An 18,731-nucleotide genomic window follows, 5' to 3' on the forward strand; every position below is an offset into this window, starting at 1 on the left:
GGGTTCCTTCTGGTTTTTAAAGCTAACTAGGCATTACTTATCTCTCCCATTGTCTAACCCTTTCATCATGGTTTCCCCACTTAAGGTGCCCCCATTTCCCCCCTTTCTCCCTTACTAATACCCTTCTCCTATGGTCCTACCTCTCTTAAGCTGCTTCTTTCCCTTTATCCCCTAGGTTCCTTGTATACCCTTCCCTCCTGCCGCCCTTAAACCCAATTTTTATCCATATCTCCTGTATCAACGCCTGTTTCCTACTGTTTTTCTCTTTCAGATTTTCTTTTCCTTTACCTCCCTGGTTCCTTTCCATTATCCTGGTTCCTGTAGTTATGTCTGGATACATACTCACTTATCAGGATTTGGTGCTAGGATCCACATATGAGGGAGAACATGTTTGTTTTTGTTTTTCCTGAGTCTGTGTTACTTCATTTAGTATAACATTTCTAGTTCCATCCATTTACCTGCAAATTTCATCTTCTTTACTGCTGAATAAAACTCCATTATATAAATGAACATTTTCATTATCCACTGTCAGTTGAAGGACAGTCAGGTTGCTTCCGTCTCTTAGCTATTGTGAAAAGAGAAGCAACAAACGTGGATGTACAAGTGTCTAATAGGATGAGTTTTGGGGGTATATGCCAAGGAGTGGTATAAATGGGTCAAATGGTAGGTTCGTTTATAGTTTAAGAGTTCTCCACATTGCTTTCCATAGGGGTTGAACAGGTTTGCAGCCCCACCAGCAGTGGATGAGTGTTCCCAGAAGAGGGATTTTTAAAAAGCTAAACACATTAAGAGCAGATGCGGCCCATAGTGCTGGGGCTGCAGTGGTTCCTTCCCTCTTGTGAAACATACTTTGTCCAATTTGGACACACAGTTTTCATTATTTTGAGTGTGAGGACTAGAACAGAGACAAGGTTGAAGGCACTATGAAAGGGAAGAGGGAGAGTTAAGTCTTCGACATTCTGCATTTTACGAAACCACACTTGATGACCATGCACTTTTCTAATGTCCTCTCAGCATTTTGTAGTCCCCGGTAATTTTATTTTGAAACTGTTTACCTAAAACTGTATGTGCACTAAAACCAAGATTTTGAAAGTGCAAATTATCCACATTAATTTTTTGGGTAGTGAAATATCAATACTTTTTTTTTGGGGGGGGTCTTTTTGAGACAGGCTGGGATTAAAGGTGTGCGCCACCACGACCGGCAATATCAATACTTTAAAAAGCATCTCTTTAGAAGTATTGCTATCCCACAGTAGATACAGATTAGTTATCTCTTTAGGTTATTATCTATCTTCTTGAGACAGGGTGTCCCTATAGCCCCAGCTGTCCTGGAACTATGTGGACCAGGCTGGCCTTGAACTCACACAGGTCGCCTGCTCCTGCCTCTGAAGTCCTGGAATTAATGGCCTACACCACCACACCCAGCTTTTTTAGGTTTTCAACCCAACAAAGTATTTTCCCTGGTCAGTCCCTTGGGGCATAGAAACGAGTTTAAATTGCACCTATCTCTTTGTCTGGGTACTGTAATAATACCTGACATTGATACTGTGACAAGAATGCATGCAAAACATTTAATGCAAAAGCTGATACACAGTAATCACTCAGGTTGTGATGATTTCTATTTTGGATTTCTTGTTTTTTTTGTTCTTTTTGAGACAGGGTCTCCCTGTAGCCCCAGGTGTCCTGGAACTATGTAGACTGTAGACCAGGCTGGCCTTGAACTAGAGAGATCCACCTGCCTCTGCCTCCCAAGTGCTGTGACTACAGGCATGGGCAACCACGCCCGGTTGATGATTTCTATTTTGATAGTAGGATGGAATTCAGGGCTTTGCCCATGCTAGGCAAGTGCTCTACCTCTGAGCTAGCCTCAGCCCAAAAAAAAGAAAAAAAAGTTAATTAACTAGAAACTTTACATTCAACTTTTAGGGAGGAAAAAAATGACAAGTGACAAGAAAACAAACAAAAATGTAAGTTTATTTTTCAAAAATTCCAGGTGATATCCCAATGTCAGTAAGTGGTTCTGTTTCTTATACCTTCCATGTTTACATTCTATAATTGTTCAGACAAAACACAGGCATGTGAAATGCCTCAGATGAAAACAAAACCCCCTCTAACTTACCTCAGTCATACAATACTTGTTAAGGAAGAAGTACTTCTCCCATAGTGGTTACTACAGTGTTTGCTAATCTTAAGTAGAACCACACATTCCACAGGTATTCCAGCTAATTGAGGCTTATATCCATTAAGATCATGGTATCAGAGACAAAAAAAAAAAAAATTCCCCTTTTTCCAGCAATTTCAAGAGACCTTGGCCTACCTTCACCATCTTACCTTTTCGAAAATATAAAATATTACTTTTGATGAAAACACCTATCTTTAGAAAAAATTTTTAAGCTGAAACTTAAAAGGAATTTTTAATAATTTTCCACAGATGTCTGATGTAATGATATACCTAAAGATTAATTACACAAAGGTTTTTGTAAGGTAATCATAAGGAAAAAATGTTAATTTCACAAATCTGATTTACATAAAAGTGTAGAAATGACATACTGCCAGAATAACTTCTGATCACTCCTAATATTAATGTGCCAGTCACATTAATGAGGTCACACAAATTAAGCATATTTTATTTCTCAGCTAGAACTGTATGGGTAACAAAGCCTTCTTTCAGTAGCAGTGATTCTGTTGGACAGCTTTAAGATTTCACAGCAGCTGCCAGAAATCTTAGTATTTTATTCCCTTTCTTGCTGTGTAAGGTTAATCGCAATGCTAAAGTGGTATCTGTCATCACCATTATATCTCAATTCTGGGAATTACTGGGAGCATCCAGGACAGGCATAGTGGGATGGGTTGTGATAAAGAATCCAGTCTTAGTTCATCCCTTTAGATCTTTGTTGATATTACATTATTGTGAATTTATACAAACCCTACTTACATCTTTAAAACAGTACTATGCAATACATTGCTAAAAATATCCTTTTCTATAAAGGCATTGAAATCTTTCTTGGGTATTTTTTAGGCCTATTTTTAGCATTAATCTAAATGCTAACAATCAGATATTTCAAAACCCTAACTATAAAGTCAGTTTTCCTAATTTTCTGAAATTAGTTACTAGAGTTAAAACAAATTTATAATACTGACCTATCTCATCTACTTTCAAAATATTTAAAACAAAAATTAAAAAGATTCCCACATTTGCTATATATAATAAGAATCTTTCAACTGTAAAAAAACTATTGAAAGACCATGAGTCAATGGATCTATGAAATTATACAAGATGAAGCTGAAAAGGCTGTGCTTTTGTTTTTTAAAAAACACAATTAAACCCAGTTCTCTTTTTTTTCTGTAGGGTTAACAAGAAAATGGAAAATCCCCTTTAAATCATGCAGAGATTTAAAATCTTTTTTTTTTAATTTCCACTAAGAAACTAAAATGTTTCTTATCCTATAATAATAAATACAACACTCAAACTATTCATGGCCAGTTGTTTATGCTTTTGAGATTTGACTGAATGGTTATAACACTAAATTATGTATAAAATATTATTTCTGGTATCTGTCCATCTTCTATGGAAGTGCCATTATTATTGCCAGGGGAACTGAAAAATAAAAAAACCGTCTTGCTTGCAGCAGGCGTCTCATGCACTACTTTCTTCAGTCCTTTTGTGCCATAGTGAGAATCTGGGCCCTAAATGAGAACAAAAGGTTCATTAGTGATTGTTATTAAATAAGCACTCAAGTAATGTGGTGTTATAATTAGTTTAATGATCTACTCTATTCATTACAGTTCCTGTATAAAACTTCATGCAATCATTTAATGAAAAATGAAATTTTTGGCTTAAAAAATAATTGAAAAGGTTTTAAAGAAACAATTATTTTATTTTCTGTGGAAAATTGGATTTTCTTTCAAAGGTCTTCTTAGGAAGACCTTTTCTTTCAAAAGATCAGTGCTACCTCTTCTCTGGTGGTCTGGCTAGGATTTGGTGCTCTCAAAACAGCAGTGCCAAACAGCACTTCTTTTCTTTTCTTTCTTTCTTTTTTTTTTTTTTTTGGTCTATTTGAGACAGGGTCTCCCTGTAGCCCCAGCTGTCCTGGAACTCACTATGTAGACCAGGCTGGCCGTGAACTCACAGAGAGCCACCTGCCTCTGCCTCCGGAGTATTGGGATTAAAGACTTGCATGCACCACCACAGCCGGCTTGCACTTCTTTTCTTAAAGCCGCAGAATATTTTAACTCCTAGTTTTCTTGTCCGTCCCCTTCCTAACGGACTCCAATGTTGGTGACTCTGAGTTTCTAAAATGTGCTTTCCATAGCATTTAGGGGAAACCACGAGATCCCCCCGGTGCAGCCTTTGGGGCATTCTGAATGACTCTTACCTTGAGTGTCGCACAGGCTGTGTAGCACACATTGGGCAGGATTTCTATAGGTTCTTTGAACATGACCCTGAATGTGTTAGCAGTCCCATCACAACTAAATCCAGTGTCATTTTGCCCCAGGGTTTGTTTTTTCTCATATTCAATGATCTGTAAAGAGGTTATAGTTAAGTTAAACTAAAAGTTCTGGAAAAAGAACATGAAGCCTTAAGAAACTGCAGAGCATACTACACATTTTCTGCATTCTAGTTTTTTCTCTACTTATCTCATTACCAAAGATGGCCTTTTAAAGCATGCTATCAGAAATGCTGTTTAACATGCATCAGAGAAGGATGAGGAAGACAACTGGAGCTTGGCTACGAAAGAGTACAGAAGAGGGGCTTCCAGAAAATACATGCAGTTTGGTGTGTGGACCTTAGAATATATGATTTTATGGTCTACATAGCAAGTTCCAGGTCAGCTGGGGCTACAGGGAGATCTGTCTCAAAGACCAAAAAAAAGATTTCCAAATGTCTGAGGAAAATGACTCCTCCTTGTTAGCCTATGTCTAGGAATATACTCTCAACATTGTTTCAATAATTATTGAAATTAAAATGCACTCTCATGTTTGTTAATGTCTTTCAATTTAGTTCTATCATCTATGCTGAGTTCTGTATGGGATACTAAGAGGCAGTGTCCAGCCACTAGGAGACATGCAGGCAGTGCCAGTTGAGAGTGTAGATGAAAGAAGGTAGACAGAGAGGAAACTGCTTCTGTTGAGAAGGGGTGAAGCATTACAGAAGACAGCTTGAAAAGCTCTAGTCAGAGCTTGCCATGTTAGTTTGAGAGAGAACAGTATGTACAGTGGCAGCCTGCCCTCACAAGCTCACCTTTCTGCATAAAACCATAATAATGAAACAGCCAAAAGACACCTGATGCTATAAGGTCAGGACAGTGGTTCTTTTACAAGGGAAGATCAAAAGGGATTCTCAGTGCTATAATGCCCTGCTCTTTTACAGGAACTGGTTACACAGGTGTGTACAGTCTGTAAAAACTAAGCCATATATACCACTTATATCTTTTTAAAGTGTATATACATATAATAGAGAGCTCATTACACATATTAGTAACACTTTACAGGGTATATTTTTGTTATTGATAAAAGCTTGAAACATTTTTTGCTTTCTCCTTTCATGTTTTATACTTTATATGTAAAATATACACAATGTGTATATAGTTTATAAATAAAAATACAATTATAGATATGTTCACAAAAGTAATTTTACCAATTAGGGTCTGTAATCAAAGGGAGAAAGAACATTAGTTTGTTAGGAAGGATGAAACAAAAGAAGAGGTATTTAACTTTCTTCTAGATCAGACACTAGTGCTCCATCTGAAAGAGCTGATTGGAATAGATATCAAGAATGAGGCAGGCCGGGCATGGCAGCAAATACCTGTAACCCCACACATTGAAAAGGTAGGTAGAAGTAGGAGGATCGAAAGTTTGAGACCAGCCTGGGCTACAGAGGAAGCTCCTGTCTAAATAAATACAATAATAGAACAAATAACGAGGCAACATCTGGTCTGACAGTCCTAAACCAAGTGAGTGCTGACAATTTGAAGGATGAAATAGCTCCAAGGCCGTGAAGTGCCATGATAAGGGCAGAAGGGATTTTTAAGTCAATATACAGCAGGAATTACTAAGATGGGTTTCCTGGACAAATGATATGTTAGTACTTTTGTAAAGGACATCAATTTTCTGAAGCCAGTTTTTTTTTACATGTATGAATATTTTGCCTGCATGCATGTAAATGCACCATATGTGTACAATGCCTGCAGAGATCAGAAGGGGGTGTTAGATCCCCCTAGAACTGGAGTTATAGAGTGCTGTTAGCTGCTGTTTGGGTGCTAGGAACAAAATCTGGGTCCTTCCCAAGAGCAGCCAGTGCTCTTAACCACAGAGCCATCTTTCCAGTCCCAGAAACTAGAAGTTTTGAAAAACAATCACAAAACAGAAATCTCTAAGCTTAAAATGCTACTGATGCTTTCTGATTCCTTTAACAATTACACTGAAATGGATTTCTATTAAGACAATATCTATTGTAAAATTACTGTAGTATTTCAAGATCAAAATAGGGGGAAAAGTGTACCTGTATATTTACTTGATAATCTGTAGGACCATGAATAGATCCATATAAACCAAATCCAACTATAGAGATTCTTCTATTAACTGTGAACCTGAAAGAAGTCAATTACAAAATAACATAAATAATTCCATAAGTGTTCGTATTTTGAAGGTTTTGCTTTTTGTTATCAGGAACATCTCAATTTTATGCAAACAGAAAAACTATCACAAATGATACTTTTGAAAATGTTATCTTCTTTGCCCACAAAACAACGTGAACTAATAGGAACCCAAGATTTTGTTTTCTGTGCTGTCAAGTAAAGTAGGCAAAACGCTTACTTTCATTATAACAGTTATTTCTGTGCTATACTCTTCCAAATATCTTTCATGATCATATCAGCTTTTAAGATCAAAATCCAGCATCCCCAAACTAGAGCATTCCATCAGTTCAATAAATACTTTATTGAGGGTCTATCATATTTAATTGGATGGTTGGAAAATAATGGCTAACAAGATAGTTTGTATCCATACTTCTTAGAGCCAAAAGGGAGACACAAGAAGGGAGTAAGTACTAATTAAAAACCATGGTATAGCCGGGCGTGGTGGCGCACACCTGTAGTCCCAGCACTTGGGAGGCAGAGGCAAGCAGATCTCTGTGAGTTCAAGGCCAGCCTGGTCTACATAGTGAGTTCCAGGACAGCTGGGGCTACAGGGAGACCCTGTCTCAAAAAGACACCCCCCCCCAAAAAAAAAACCAAAACAAACAAACAAAAAAAAACCCAGTATTTCAGCCGGGCGTGGTGGCACACGCCTTTAATCCCAGCACTCGGGAGGCAGAGGCAGGCAGATCTCTGTGAGTTCAAGGCCAGCTTGGTCTACATAGTGAGTTCAGGTCAGCTGGAGCTACAGGGAGACCCTGTCTCAAAAAGACAAAAAAACAAACAACAACAACAACAACAACAAAAACCCCAGTATTCCACCTTTTTAAAAAATCAGAAAAATGTTCCAGATGTGAGGTTTAGTGGTAGAGAATGTATTTATGTCCTGAGCTAGTTAATCCTCAGAAAAAACAACACAGGAAACACAGGAAATGCAGTTAAACAGTGATAAAAAAAAATTCAAGTCACCCATAAATCCAGAGATGACCCATGTCAACTCATTTTTCTATGAAATACACTAAAAATCATTACCAGAATATATATTTTTATCTCTTATTCATATAAAATAGTAAAAGTGACTCCTGCTTCACTACTTAACCAATCTCTTGGGTAGTATAGGATATTTGCAGTTTTTAGTTATATGATAATGCATGATTTAGAGCAAAACTACTTTGTACAGCCTTTATTATTTCTTTAGAATTCCTAGGAGTAGAATTGTTGGTGCAAATGAAAGGTACACTCTTAGGCCTTGCTGAGTTTGTCAAACTGCTTCACATTAAGGCAGTACTTTACACCCCAGCAGACTTACTCTTATCAAACACTGAGTATTTTAATTGCCTTTTGCCTTTGAGAAACCAATGATAAACAAATTCTATTTACATTTCCCGATTACTGAGGAGGTAAAACACTTGCTTATACATTCACTGCCCACTGGACTTGCTCTTTAATGAAATACCAACTCATGCTCTTTGCTCATTTTTTTTAACTGGTGAGTTTGTCTTTTTAATGTGTATTTGTGATATGTGTTTATCTATAGATTTGGCGTATTTAATGCTTTGATGTCAATGTCTGTTACCTAAAGTTTCAAATTTGTCATTTATCTTTTAGCTTCATTGTGATTTTTGAACATAAAATTCTTTAATTCTGTGCAAATTACAATCCATTCCAAGTTTAGAAAGGTCCACACCCTCATCTGTTCCAGCATTTTCAGTTTCATTTTTATGTTAAAACTTTAAAGTGGTTTCTGATATCTAGTGCTTCATACAACTTTTTTTTACTTAATTTTTTTTTAAATTTATTTTACTTATTTTTATTTTATGTTATGAATGTGTTTTGCCTGCAGGTATGGAAGTACAACTGTGTTGTGAAATGCCCAGAGGCCAGAAGACAGTGTTAGATACCCTGGAACTGAAGTTATGGATGGTTGCTAGCCACTATGTGGGTACTGGGCACTGACCCAGATCCTCTGCAAGACCAGCCAGTACTCTTAACCACTAAGCATCTTTTCAGGACCCCTCCGTTTCATACAACTTCTAATAGACCCACAATACTTTTTTCATATCTGACCCATACCACTCCCTTTACTTTTAGTCCTATTTTTCTGCACTACTCTTTTTAGAAGACAGCTTATTCAAAAATTAAGATAATTTTTTCAGGCCACTCCCCTATCAGAAACATGTGACTTCTGAAAGGAATTGCCTACACACACAGGTTAATTTGGAAAATTAATTTATCCCTATCAAAATGTGATTTCAGTTGAAGTTCTCTAGATCCCCAGAGAGGTACTATATATTATGCATTTCTGAGTTTAATCCTATACTGGCATTTATTATAGTAATGTTCAATATATCATTTACTATAATATAATACAAAGTAATATATAGTTAGCATGTTATATTTACACAGTATAACTGACTTCTTTTTTTTTAACATTAAAATTTTTTATTTCTTGGCTGGGCATGGTGGCGCATGCCTGTAGTCCCAGCACTTGGGAGGCAGAGGCAGGCAGATCTCTGTGAGTTCAAGGCCAGCCTGATCTACATAGTGAGTTCCAGAACAGCTGGGGCTACCGGGAGACCCTGGTTCAAAAAGACAAAAAGACAAAAAAGAAAATAATAATTTTTATTTCTTGTAGTAAAACAAAATGGAACGGGTTAGCCATTTTTAGGTGGACAGTTAAATGACATAAGTTTATCATTCCTATGATGGCCACCACTGCTCATCTCTGTAAATGAGTTTCAAACACACATTTGTAAGTGGCTACTATTCTTTATTAGTTCTAATAGATATTTAGCTGATACTAAGGTTATTCCGGTGATCCAGCTGTTCTCCAAGGAGGCCAACTTCCAATGAGACTCTCTTCACCCTAGGATTTAGAGATGCTATGTGCCAAGGAGCTGGAAACACTTAAGGTTCCTGTAATGTACAGAACAGATTCCCCTAACAAAGAATCCCAATTAAATTTCAAATGTTATGCCAGAATTCATGAAGGTGAAAATTTTCATTGTAACTACAAACTGTGATCCTATGTATTTTTATTTATAAATCAAAGATATCTTTAGTGCAATTTTACTGATTTATATAAGAGGCAAGTATCACATAAGTAGAGAAACTCATACAGTTATTGTTAATTTTGGTAACTATGTCCTACAAAGTTTTTGTATATACAATTAGCAAATATTAAACTACTGTTACTGGGGAAAACTCGTGTGTGTGTGTGTGTGTGTGTGTGTGTGTGTGTGTGTGTGTATGTATACACAAATATATACCCATGTACATGCATGTTTCTTACAAACATACTCCACTACTTATCTTACATATAAACGTAAATCTTATGGCCAACTCATCCTACAGACTGTTTTCTTCAAAAGAAATTGGAGTTTATGTGGTCAGTGACTTGACCAACACTGCCCTAATACACGTCACAGTTGGGATTCAATCCTGTCCCTATAGCCCAAGAGCCCAAGGTTCTTACACTACATTCATTGCACTGCCCCCGCTGGTCTGACAACTCAAATCTGTCTGGAATTGCTAAGAAAACTTTCCGAGTAATGATTTTAGTTACAAACAAATTTCAGCCAGTAGGCAAGTTCAAATATGGGAAACATGAATATACAGGACTGACTAAACTATGGAATCTTGGAATATGAGATATTAATATGTCTGAAGCCACTCTGTCATGCTGGTGCATATAAGTACTATATTGAGGGTACTTCAGTTTGTCTGCTAGTGTCCTGCCCAAAGTCTATACACTGAATCAATAATGAAGTATTAATTATACTCCGTTACATTATTTCTCCTTTGACTTTTATTACCAACTATATTTCTTTCTCCTTTATATTATAGTTAGGCCATTTATCAAAAGGATGTGACACTGTGAATTTCGTTTCAGGTCAGTAAAACAAAAAGTATAAAATATTTATTGCAGAAGAACTGGGTTTGCTAGAGTTACGTGCCAATGCACATAATGTCAGTCAGAAATAATGAAAAAGGCCTTTTCCTTCCCAACATGTAAGACTCTGATTTATGACTGTATCAATCACTATTGAAATTCAGCAACGATAGTAGGTATCCCTACCCTGAATTTTAATAACTACTTAATTTCTCCTCAGTAGCCTATCATTGTTAAAGAAGTATTCTTCTAGACCTAATCTTTTAATAGTTATCAGGTAAAAAGGTAAAATTTTATCAGAAGTCTTCCCCCATCCCCATTTCCTCAAAAATCTTGGTATCCATGGAAATCAATTTTTTTCTTTTAGTCTGTGTTTTACAGAACTATCCTCCAAGCCAAACAGATATCATCATCTGAATTCATCTGTGCTCAAGTGCAAAAGATCACAGCTGGGCTTACTGATTGCTGACCTCTCTGCATAGAAGAAGGGGCAGTGAGGGTCATGGGACCCCCACCTGAATATCCAATTACTTTTCCCAATCCATTGGGGAAGGGGTAGAATATATAGGCCAGGGAAGACTAAGGGAGGGGAGCTCCATTTTATGCGGCTTCAGGGAAGCCGTCATCCAGCTGGGTAAGGACTTTCCTATGCAGTCCTGGGGAGCAGGGGGGCACACTCCTATAAGTAACCACTTACTGACTGCTCTGTAAGTCAGCCCAATAGACTCATTGGTTCCCCAGGATGAACTTGGGTGAAATCATACCAGTCGTCCTTTGGACCAAGGGAAGAAGGGGTGGACTTACATTTCCCCAGGGAAGGAGTTTTAGCAACAGTCTGCTACTATGATGAGCTTTATTAATACATTTTCTAACATTGAGCATTTTTTCAATCTCCACATAAACTCTATTTGTTCATATAATATTATTCTATAAAGGTACTAGTAGACTCACTACGTAGAATTTCTTATATATGGTGAGGTTTATTTGAATACTGTCTTATTCACTTCCTATATAAAGGTCATATGCTTCCTTCAATAATTAAACCACAAAGTATTTTCTTCTTTTAATGTTCAAGGAAACTCTGTTCCTTGAATGTTTGATTAAAAAAAAAACTCACCTGTAAAAACCTTGTGAAAGGACAGTTCTTTGATAACTGTTAATTCTTCCCATGGTAATTGGTCTACTCAGGATTTCTTCTTCAGTCAATTTTGATAATTTATATTTGCCTATAAAACGATCCATTCCATCAAGATGTTCAATTTATTAGCACAGAGTAAACCCAGAATTAAAGTAAAAATCTCAACATATGATAGTCCCATTTTGATTTCTAAATACGAATTTTGAAAATTACTTTTGACAGCTGGTTTATTTTACTGATCTTTTAAGGAATCAGTTTATGAATTTATCAGTTTTCTTACTTTTGACTCACTACTTTCTTCATTTACCTATTTAATTTCTCTTATGGATTTTTCTAAATTCATTTTCTACTTGGATTAAATGCTTATTTATTTCTACTTTTGCTAAAAGAAGTCATTACTTTTTGTGTACAGCTTTGGTTTCATCCTATAAATTTTACATATAATATTCTCATTATAAATGGTTAATAAGTAGTCTACAAGTACGTCTTATCTCAAGTTATAACAGTATCCACAAAACAGGAGTTCTATTTAAGCTGTTCATTTTTAGCTTCGTACTAAAGTGCACTGAATAACTGGAAGTGCAAAAGGCAAGATGCATGAACACTGATCCTGATTCCATCTCAGAATGTAACTAAAAGAATGCAGTGAGCAAAGGTAAGCTCTTCATAATTGGTATGCATTTTTCATGGTTCTTCATTATGTACACACTGAGCTATTTTACATGCAACATCTATTCAAAGAAAAAACTAATACTAAACTTACTAAAGTTAAATTTATTACATTGTAGGCTTAAAACTGTGAAAAATAATGTTTCATCAATTGAGGTTTAGAACTCAGCTCAACAGCAGAAGTGATCCAGACTTCACACAACAGAAGGCCCAACCCAATTCATTTTTTTCCCGTAAGAGGTCACCCTCAATCATAATTCGGTGAAGGCAGTTAACTTCTTGACTTCTGTATCAACTTAAAAATGTATTAAACAAGCACTTGGGAGGCAAAGGCAGATGGATCTGTGTGAAATTGAGGCCAGCCTGTCCTATATAGTAAGTTCCAGGTCAGATGGAGCTACAGGTAGACCCTGTCTCAAAAAAAAATGTATTAAGCATAAAGTACAAAATAAAATATTACCTCCACCACCAAGCCCACACTCCAACAGATACCTGATTCGATCACTTGTTCCACTGTAGCCCCAGCGGCTCTCCACTTGCTGGAATCTATTGATGCAGCATTCTTTTCCTCTGAGGCAGCATCGTGGTCGATCAATGTATTCGACTCTGGGTTTAGGATTGACAGTAAAATGAAGAAAGAGGTTTACAACTTCACGATCTGACAAAATTCCAGATTGAGCAGGACCTGTAGAAATTAAAGAATAAGCCTAGTACATATCATTTTAGTATACATTTAAAGTTAACCTAAAGGAATATAAGTGTTAAAGTTATTACTAAATGCCAGGTGTGGTGGTGGTGGTAGTGTGCCTTTAATCTCAGTCCTTGGGAGGCAGAGGCAGGTGGGTCTCTGTGAGGCCACCCTGGTCTACATTGTGGCTTCTAGGAGGGCTGGGACTAGGGAGAGCCTGTCAAAAAAAAGCAACAAACAAACAAAAAACTATTATTAAAGCACAGATAAAATGCTAAAAGGCAGAAAGATCTGTGGATTTTTCAATTCATTCTTCTGAATACTACAGACTTCCATTCTCCAGAACAGAGTGGTGTACCCCATCCAAGGACAGCCAATTACTATGACTCCCCATCTAATACCTATCAGAGGCTATAATCTGAACAAAGGAACATATTTAGAGGTGGAAAGACGGGGAATAGTGCTTTATTCTGGGGTTTAGAAGTAAACAGAAGGCAAAAGCTAAGGTTAGGAAAACTATGGAAGCAGGACCCCATATATGGTACAATTTTCCCATTCACTGTTTCTGGTTGCAGAAAAATACCAAATGCCTAAAATTTATCCAGAATTAACACTGTTATCCCATAAAAGAAGCTAGTAACAGCAAGTGGAGTAAGAGACTTCATAGAAATCTGAATTAGGAAGTCATACTGATGTTAAAACAGAGTTAAAAAAAATTATCAGTGCCAGGCATAGCAGTATATGTCTGTAATCCTAGCACTGGGGAAGGAGAGATAGGTGAATTTCTTGAGTTGAAAGCTAAACTGTTCTACATAGCAATTTCCCAGCCACCAGAGCTATTATAGTAAGACCTTGACTTTTAAATTATTTATTTTTGGAGACAGGGTCTCTCGGTAGCCCCAACTGGCTTGGAACTCACTATGTAGACTAGGTTGGCCTCAAACTCAAGTGATCTACCTGCCTCTGCCTCCTGAGTGCTGAGATTAAAGGCATGTACCACCACACCTGGCAGAGACCCTGTCTTTTAAAAATTAAATTTAAAAATTTAAATTATCAGCTGGATGTGGTAGCGCATGCCTTTAATTCTAGCACTTGGGAGGCAGAGGCAGACGAACCTCTGAGTTCGAGGCCCAGCCTGGTCTACATAGTGAGTTCCAGGCCAGCTGGTGCTATGGGAGACCCTGTCTCAAAAAGACCAAAAAAATAACAGTAATAAATTAAATTAAATTATCACATGCAAAATGACAAAAATGGACTGACTGGACACATATGAGCCAAGCTTTATTATTTGTAATCTGTAGATAAGGAAAGATGGTAAAGAAGGAAAAACGCTATATTAATATTAAAATCTACATTGTAACAAAAAAGAAAAAATAGATCTGAAATGAGAGATGAAGATGAAAACTTAATTTCTCAGAACGGCATGGACTATGATAAAAGGATGAACAATTTTAAGGATAGGGGCTGGGGTGACAGGTTAGTTGGCAAAGTCTTTGCCACACAAGCAGGAGGCTGTAGGTTTGACCCCGGCATCCACATAAAAACTGGGCATGGTGGTGGTGGTGTGCTGCTGTAAATCAGCACTGCTGGAGACAGATAGATCCTTGGGGCTTGATGACTAGCCTGCCTAACCTAATCAGGGAGCTCCCAGGTCCAAGTACGAGACCTCATCTCCAAATTAAAAGGACGAACAGATCACCTAAGGATGACATCTGGCCTCTGCACACACATATACGCCCGCATACACATAATGATGCACACATACATACATATACAAATTTTTTAAGGATAAAAATTTATAATAAAAAGCAGAGACCAACATGGGCAACCAGTGGTTCTGAAGAAAAGATAGTATGAAATAGGATGATGCAATAATTCAAGAGAAAGTTTCCTTAAGTTGAAAATGGTTGCTGGGCATGGTGGTGCATGCCTTTAATCCTAGTACTTGTGAGGCAGAGGCAAGTGGACGCCTATGAGTTCCAGGCAAGTATAGTCTACATAGCAAGTTCCAGATCAGCCAGGGTTACAAAGTAAGACCCTGTCTTGAAAAAGAAAAAAGTCTTCATGCCATGAAAATCTACTTAAAGAAGGTAAAACAGAAAACCTTAAATTTAATAGAAGGATAAATCAAAGAATTCAAGGTCTGCTGTGTAAAAGGACATACTTAGACATATCATCAACCTACTGGAAACCAAAGAAAATCTAAAATCTTAGAAGCAGAGAAAAAGCTTACATCCGTTTAAAGAAGCAAAAATTAAACTGTCTAACAGAAATAATGGAAGCAAAAAGGGAACACAACTACATTCAAAGGATAAATGAGTAACTGCCAAACTGAAGTTTTAGACCCAGAAAAATATCCTTCAAAACTGAGAGCAAAATAAGGACGTTTTTAGATGGAAAAAAGTCAAGAGAATCTGGTGGCACGATATCTATTCTATAAAAAAGACTAATTCTTGGGCTGGAGAGATGGCTCAGCATTGAAGAGCACTTGCTCTTCCAGACAACTCAAGTTTGGTTCCCAGCATCACTGGGCAGCTCACAACCACCTGTAATCCCAGCTCAGGGGATCTGATGCCCACTTCTGGCCTCTGTGGGTACCTATGCTCACAAACATATATATTCACAAACATACATATAAATAAAAATAAATCTGAAAAAAAGGATTATTATCATTTAGGTTGGTGGAAATGATCCCAGATAGAAGCATGACAATACAGGAAAAAAAATGAAGCGCCTTCAAAACTGATGAATGTACAAGTAAATCTAAATGACTATTGATTTTTATTTATTTATTTCTATTTTATGTGCATAAGTGTATTGCCTGCATGTATGTCAGTGCACCCGTGTCATGCAGTGCCCATGGAAGTCAGAAGAAGGCACTAAATCCCCTGGAACTGGAGTTACGGACCCCTGTTAGCCACCATGTGGGTGTTGGGATTTAAACCCTGGTCTTCTGCAAGAGTAGCCAGTGTTTTCAACCACTGAGCCAACTCTCCAGCCGCACTGACTACTGATTTTTAAAACAACACCTCTAACCTATAAAATGTGGACAATGTTCTCTTGAAAGGCTTTTACAAAAATTAAATGAAATTAGACAGACATGTATTTATTTTATAATTATTACTAAGTAACAGCTTCTTTTCTGCTCTGGCAAGGGAGATTATAGACATAGTGTCAAATTTGTGATGTTACAGCCTTACCTGCTGCAAATTCCTCAATTGTCATCAGTGGGAACCGGATTAAGGAAAGCGCTTTTCCTAGAACTTTCTGTTTGTTTCCACAAGTGACAGGCAATTGTTGTCTCTGACATTCTGCTTCTGCCCAGCGTACAACAGCTCCAAAAAGTCTACTTTCTCGAATACTAAGTGTGTCTCTTTCTAGAACTGCACAGAGTGTATCTATGGAGAAAATACAAAAAATAAACAATATTTTGCTCTTTAACAATGTAATATTGATAAACACGGTTATATTAAGTTTTCAAATCTCAGCCAGAAGAAAAAAAAAAGCTTAGATACTTAAAACTATTAAGCCAGACTCTCCATCCAGGTAAAATGGTGGATTAGAAGCATCCTCTGAGCAACCTGTGACCAAGCTGAAGAAAAATGGATCAGACTAAAGTAAGATGGCTGCAAGAAGGAGCAGCTGCCAACCGACACCCACGAGAATCAGCAGTGGCTGCCAGGGAAGTGCTCTCTTCCCAAGGACACAAGCACTGGTACAGTAACAAACTGTAGAGTAGACATGATCATAGGCAGGATACACTGTGGAGCAGGAGCCTAATGCTGAGATTCTTCACTAGTCCCCTAGAGGTAAAGGTAGGGCCTCTGGCAGGAAAGTGGAGTCCCTACAGAGGCATCCCTCACAGCAAGGACACACCAACCTGCTTGAATTATCTATTGACAGCTCTCCCTCCACGTGTAGAAACTGCTACAAAAGACAGTCAGAATGGAGAGAGAAACCACACTCACCACAAGTGAGAATAAATACCGGCTGAGGTTGCAGTACCTTCAGTTTCATTTTAGTGCTTATTATTATTTATGTTTTTGCTTTACTTTTTATTATTTATACTTGTATACTTAGGTTGTTGTGTTTCAGCTTCTATGTGGCACGAACAGGCTTTTATTACTTTTTCTTTGCATATGCTCTGTAATATTCTCTATTATTTCTCACTCCTCTAACCCGTATACTTTCCCTCTCATTCACACTTACTCTCCTCTCCCATTTTCTTTCCCAATCCCTCATTTTTACAACTTATTAATAATCTTAGCTCTAAATATCTATGAACTCTAGTTTTTTCCTAACCAGTACCCTAACACCACTGTTTCTGAATCTTCTGTGGACAAGTACCTTCTGCTACAGGGTAACACCAGGGCTGATGTTCAACCACTATTTCTGTTATTGACATCAGAGTCTCCCCCAAATATTAGTAGGGAACATAAATCCCAGTGAAGATAATTTATCAGGAAGACTCAAGGATCAATGAGGGGCTGGGGGGATGGTTCTGTCAGTTAAGTACTTGCCATGCAAGCACAAGAAGCTAAGTTCAGATCCCCAGCACCCATGTCAAAAGCAAGGTGTCGCAGCATGATTCTGTAAACCCAAGGCTGGGGAAGTGGAGAAGAGGAGGATTGTCTTGTTGGTCAGTCACACTAGTCAGTTGGTGATTTCCAGGTTCAGAGCACAAGGTAGAGAAGTGAATGGGAAAGACACCAGACATTGACCTCTGGCTTCCACATGTACACCCTCACATATACCCCCACAAAGGACCAGTGAGCACAGAGAGACATCAATTCAGGACCTAGACAGGAAAGTTAGCAAAGCAGATGAAACGCTCAGTATTTGGAGGAGAAACTCAAAAACACGAAGGAAAAATTCATCAAGGAAATAGACCCTGAAACAGAACCAAACAGAAATGCTGGAAGTGAAAGCTAATCAAATAAAAAACATGAAGCATCAGTAGCAACAAGACCAGGAAAAGGAGAGAATATTAATAATGGAAGACAAGGTAGAGAGAATAATACTTTCAGATATATATATAATTTTTTATATATGTATGAATGTAAGTGCACCCATGTCATGCAATGCCTGTGGAGGCCTGAAGAGGGCATCAGATCCCTTGGAACTGGAGTTATGGACAGTTGTTAGTTGCCATGTGGGTGCTGGGAACCAAACCTGGGTCCTCAGGAAGAGCAACTAGTGCTCTTAACTGCTGAGCCATTTCTAAAAAAACTTGAACATAACCAAAACTTCCAAGAACTCTAGAATATACTGAGCAGACCAAACCTAATCCACCAGATAGAAGGAATTGAAAATAAAAGTCTAAAAGCATAGACAACTTATTCAGTGACATAATAGCAGGAATTTTTCTAGACCTGGAAAAAAGAAATGGGCCTCAAAACACAATAGGTATTTAGAATACCAAATGAACATGACCAGAGAAGAATCTTTCCAAGATATATCATAGTAAAGATGTCAAAAACACAAAACAGAGCTGATGACATGGCTCAGTGGGTAAAGGCACCTACCACTAAACCTGACATATTGAGTTCAATCCGTGGGACCCACATGGTAGAAAGAGAAAGCTTGACTCCTGCAAGTTACCCTCTGACCTCCCACACGAGTATGCCCACACATTCACAAACAAATATAACACAAAACAAAGAAACAATATTAAAAGACGTAATGGGGGCTGGAGAGATGGCTCAGTGG

General features: G+C 37.7%; 1 protein-coding gene across 1 annotated transcript in view; it reads right to left on the reverse strand.

Annotated features, from left to right (window-relative positions):
• Window positions 1–1,955: 1,955 nt before the first annotated feature.
• Window positions 1,956–18,731, reverse strand: part of Btbd1 (BTB domain containing 1) — a 41,694-nt gene continuing 24,918 nt past the window's right edge. Inside the window, exons 4-8 of the mRNA XM_008844435.3 lie at window positions 16,223–16,420; window positions 12,827–13,019; window positions 6,503–6,590; window positions 4,377–4,523; window positions 1,956–3,687 (exon numbers count right to left, since the gene is read on the reverse strand). Coding sequence (XP_008842657.1) covers window positions 3,529–3,687; window positions 4,377–4,523; window positions 6,503–6,590; window positions 12,827–13,019; window positions 16,223–16,420 — 785 coding nt within the window. The 3' untranslated portion in view covers window positions 1,956–3,528. The remainder of the gene's footprint in view (window positions 3,688–4,376; window positions 4,524–6,502; window positions 6,591–12,826; window positions 13,020–16,222; window positions 16,421–18,731) is intronic.

This window comes from Nannospalax galili, unplaced genomic scaffold (genome assembly GCF_000622305.1).
Source record: "Nannospalax galili isolate Female #2095 unplaced genomic scaffold, S.galili_v1.0 scaffold902, whole genome shotgun sequence".
In the NCBI taxonomy this organism is placed as follows: domain Eukaryota; kingdom Metazoa; phylum Chordata; class Mammalia; order Rodentia; family Spalacidae; genus Nannospalax; species Nannospalax galili.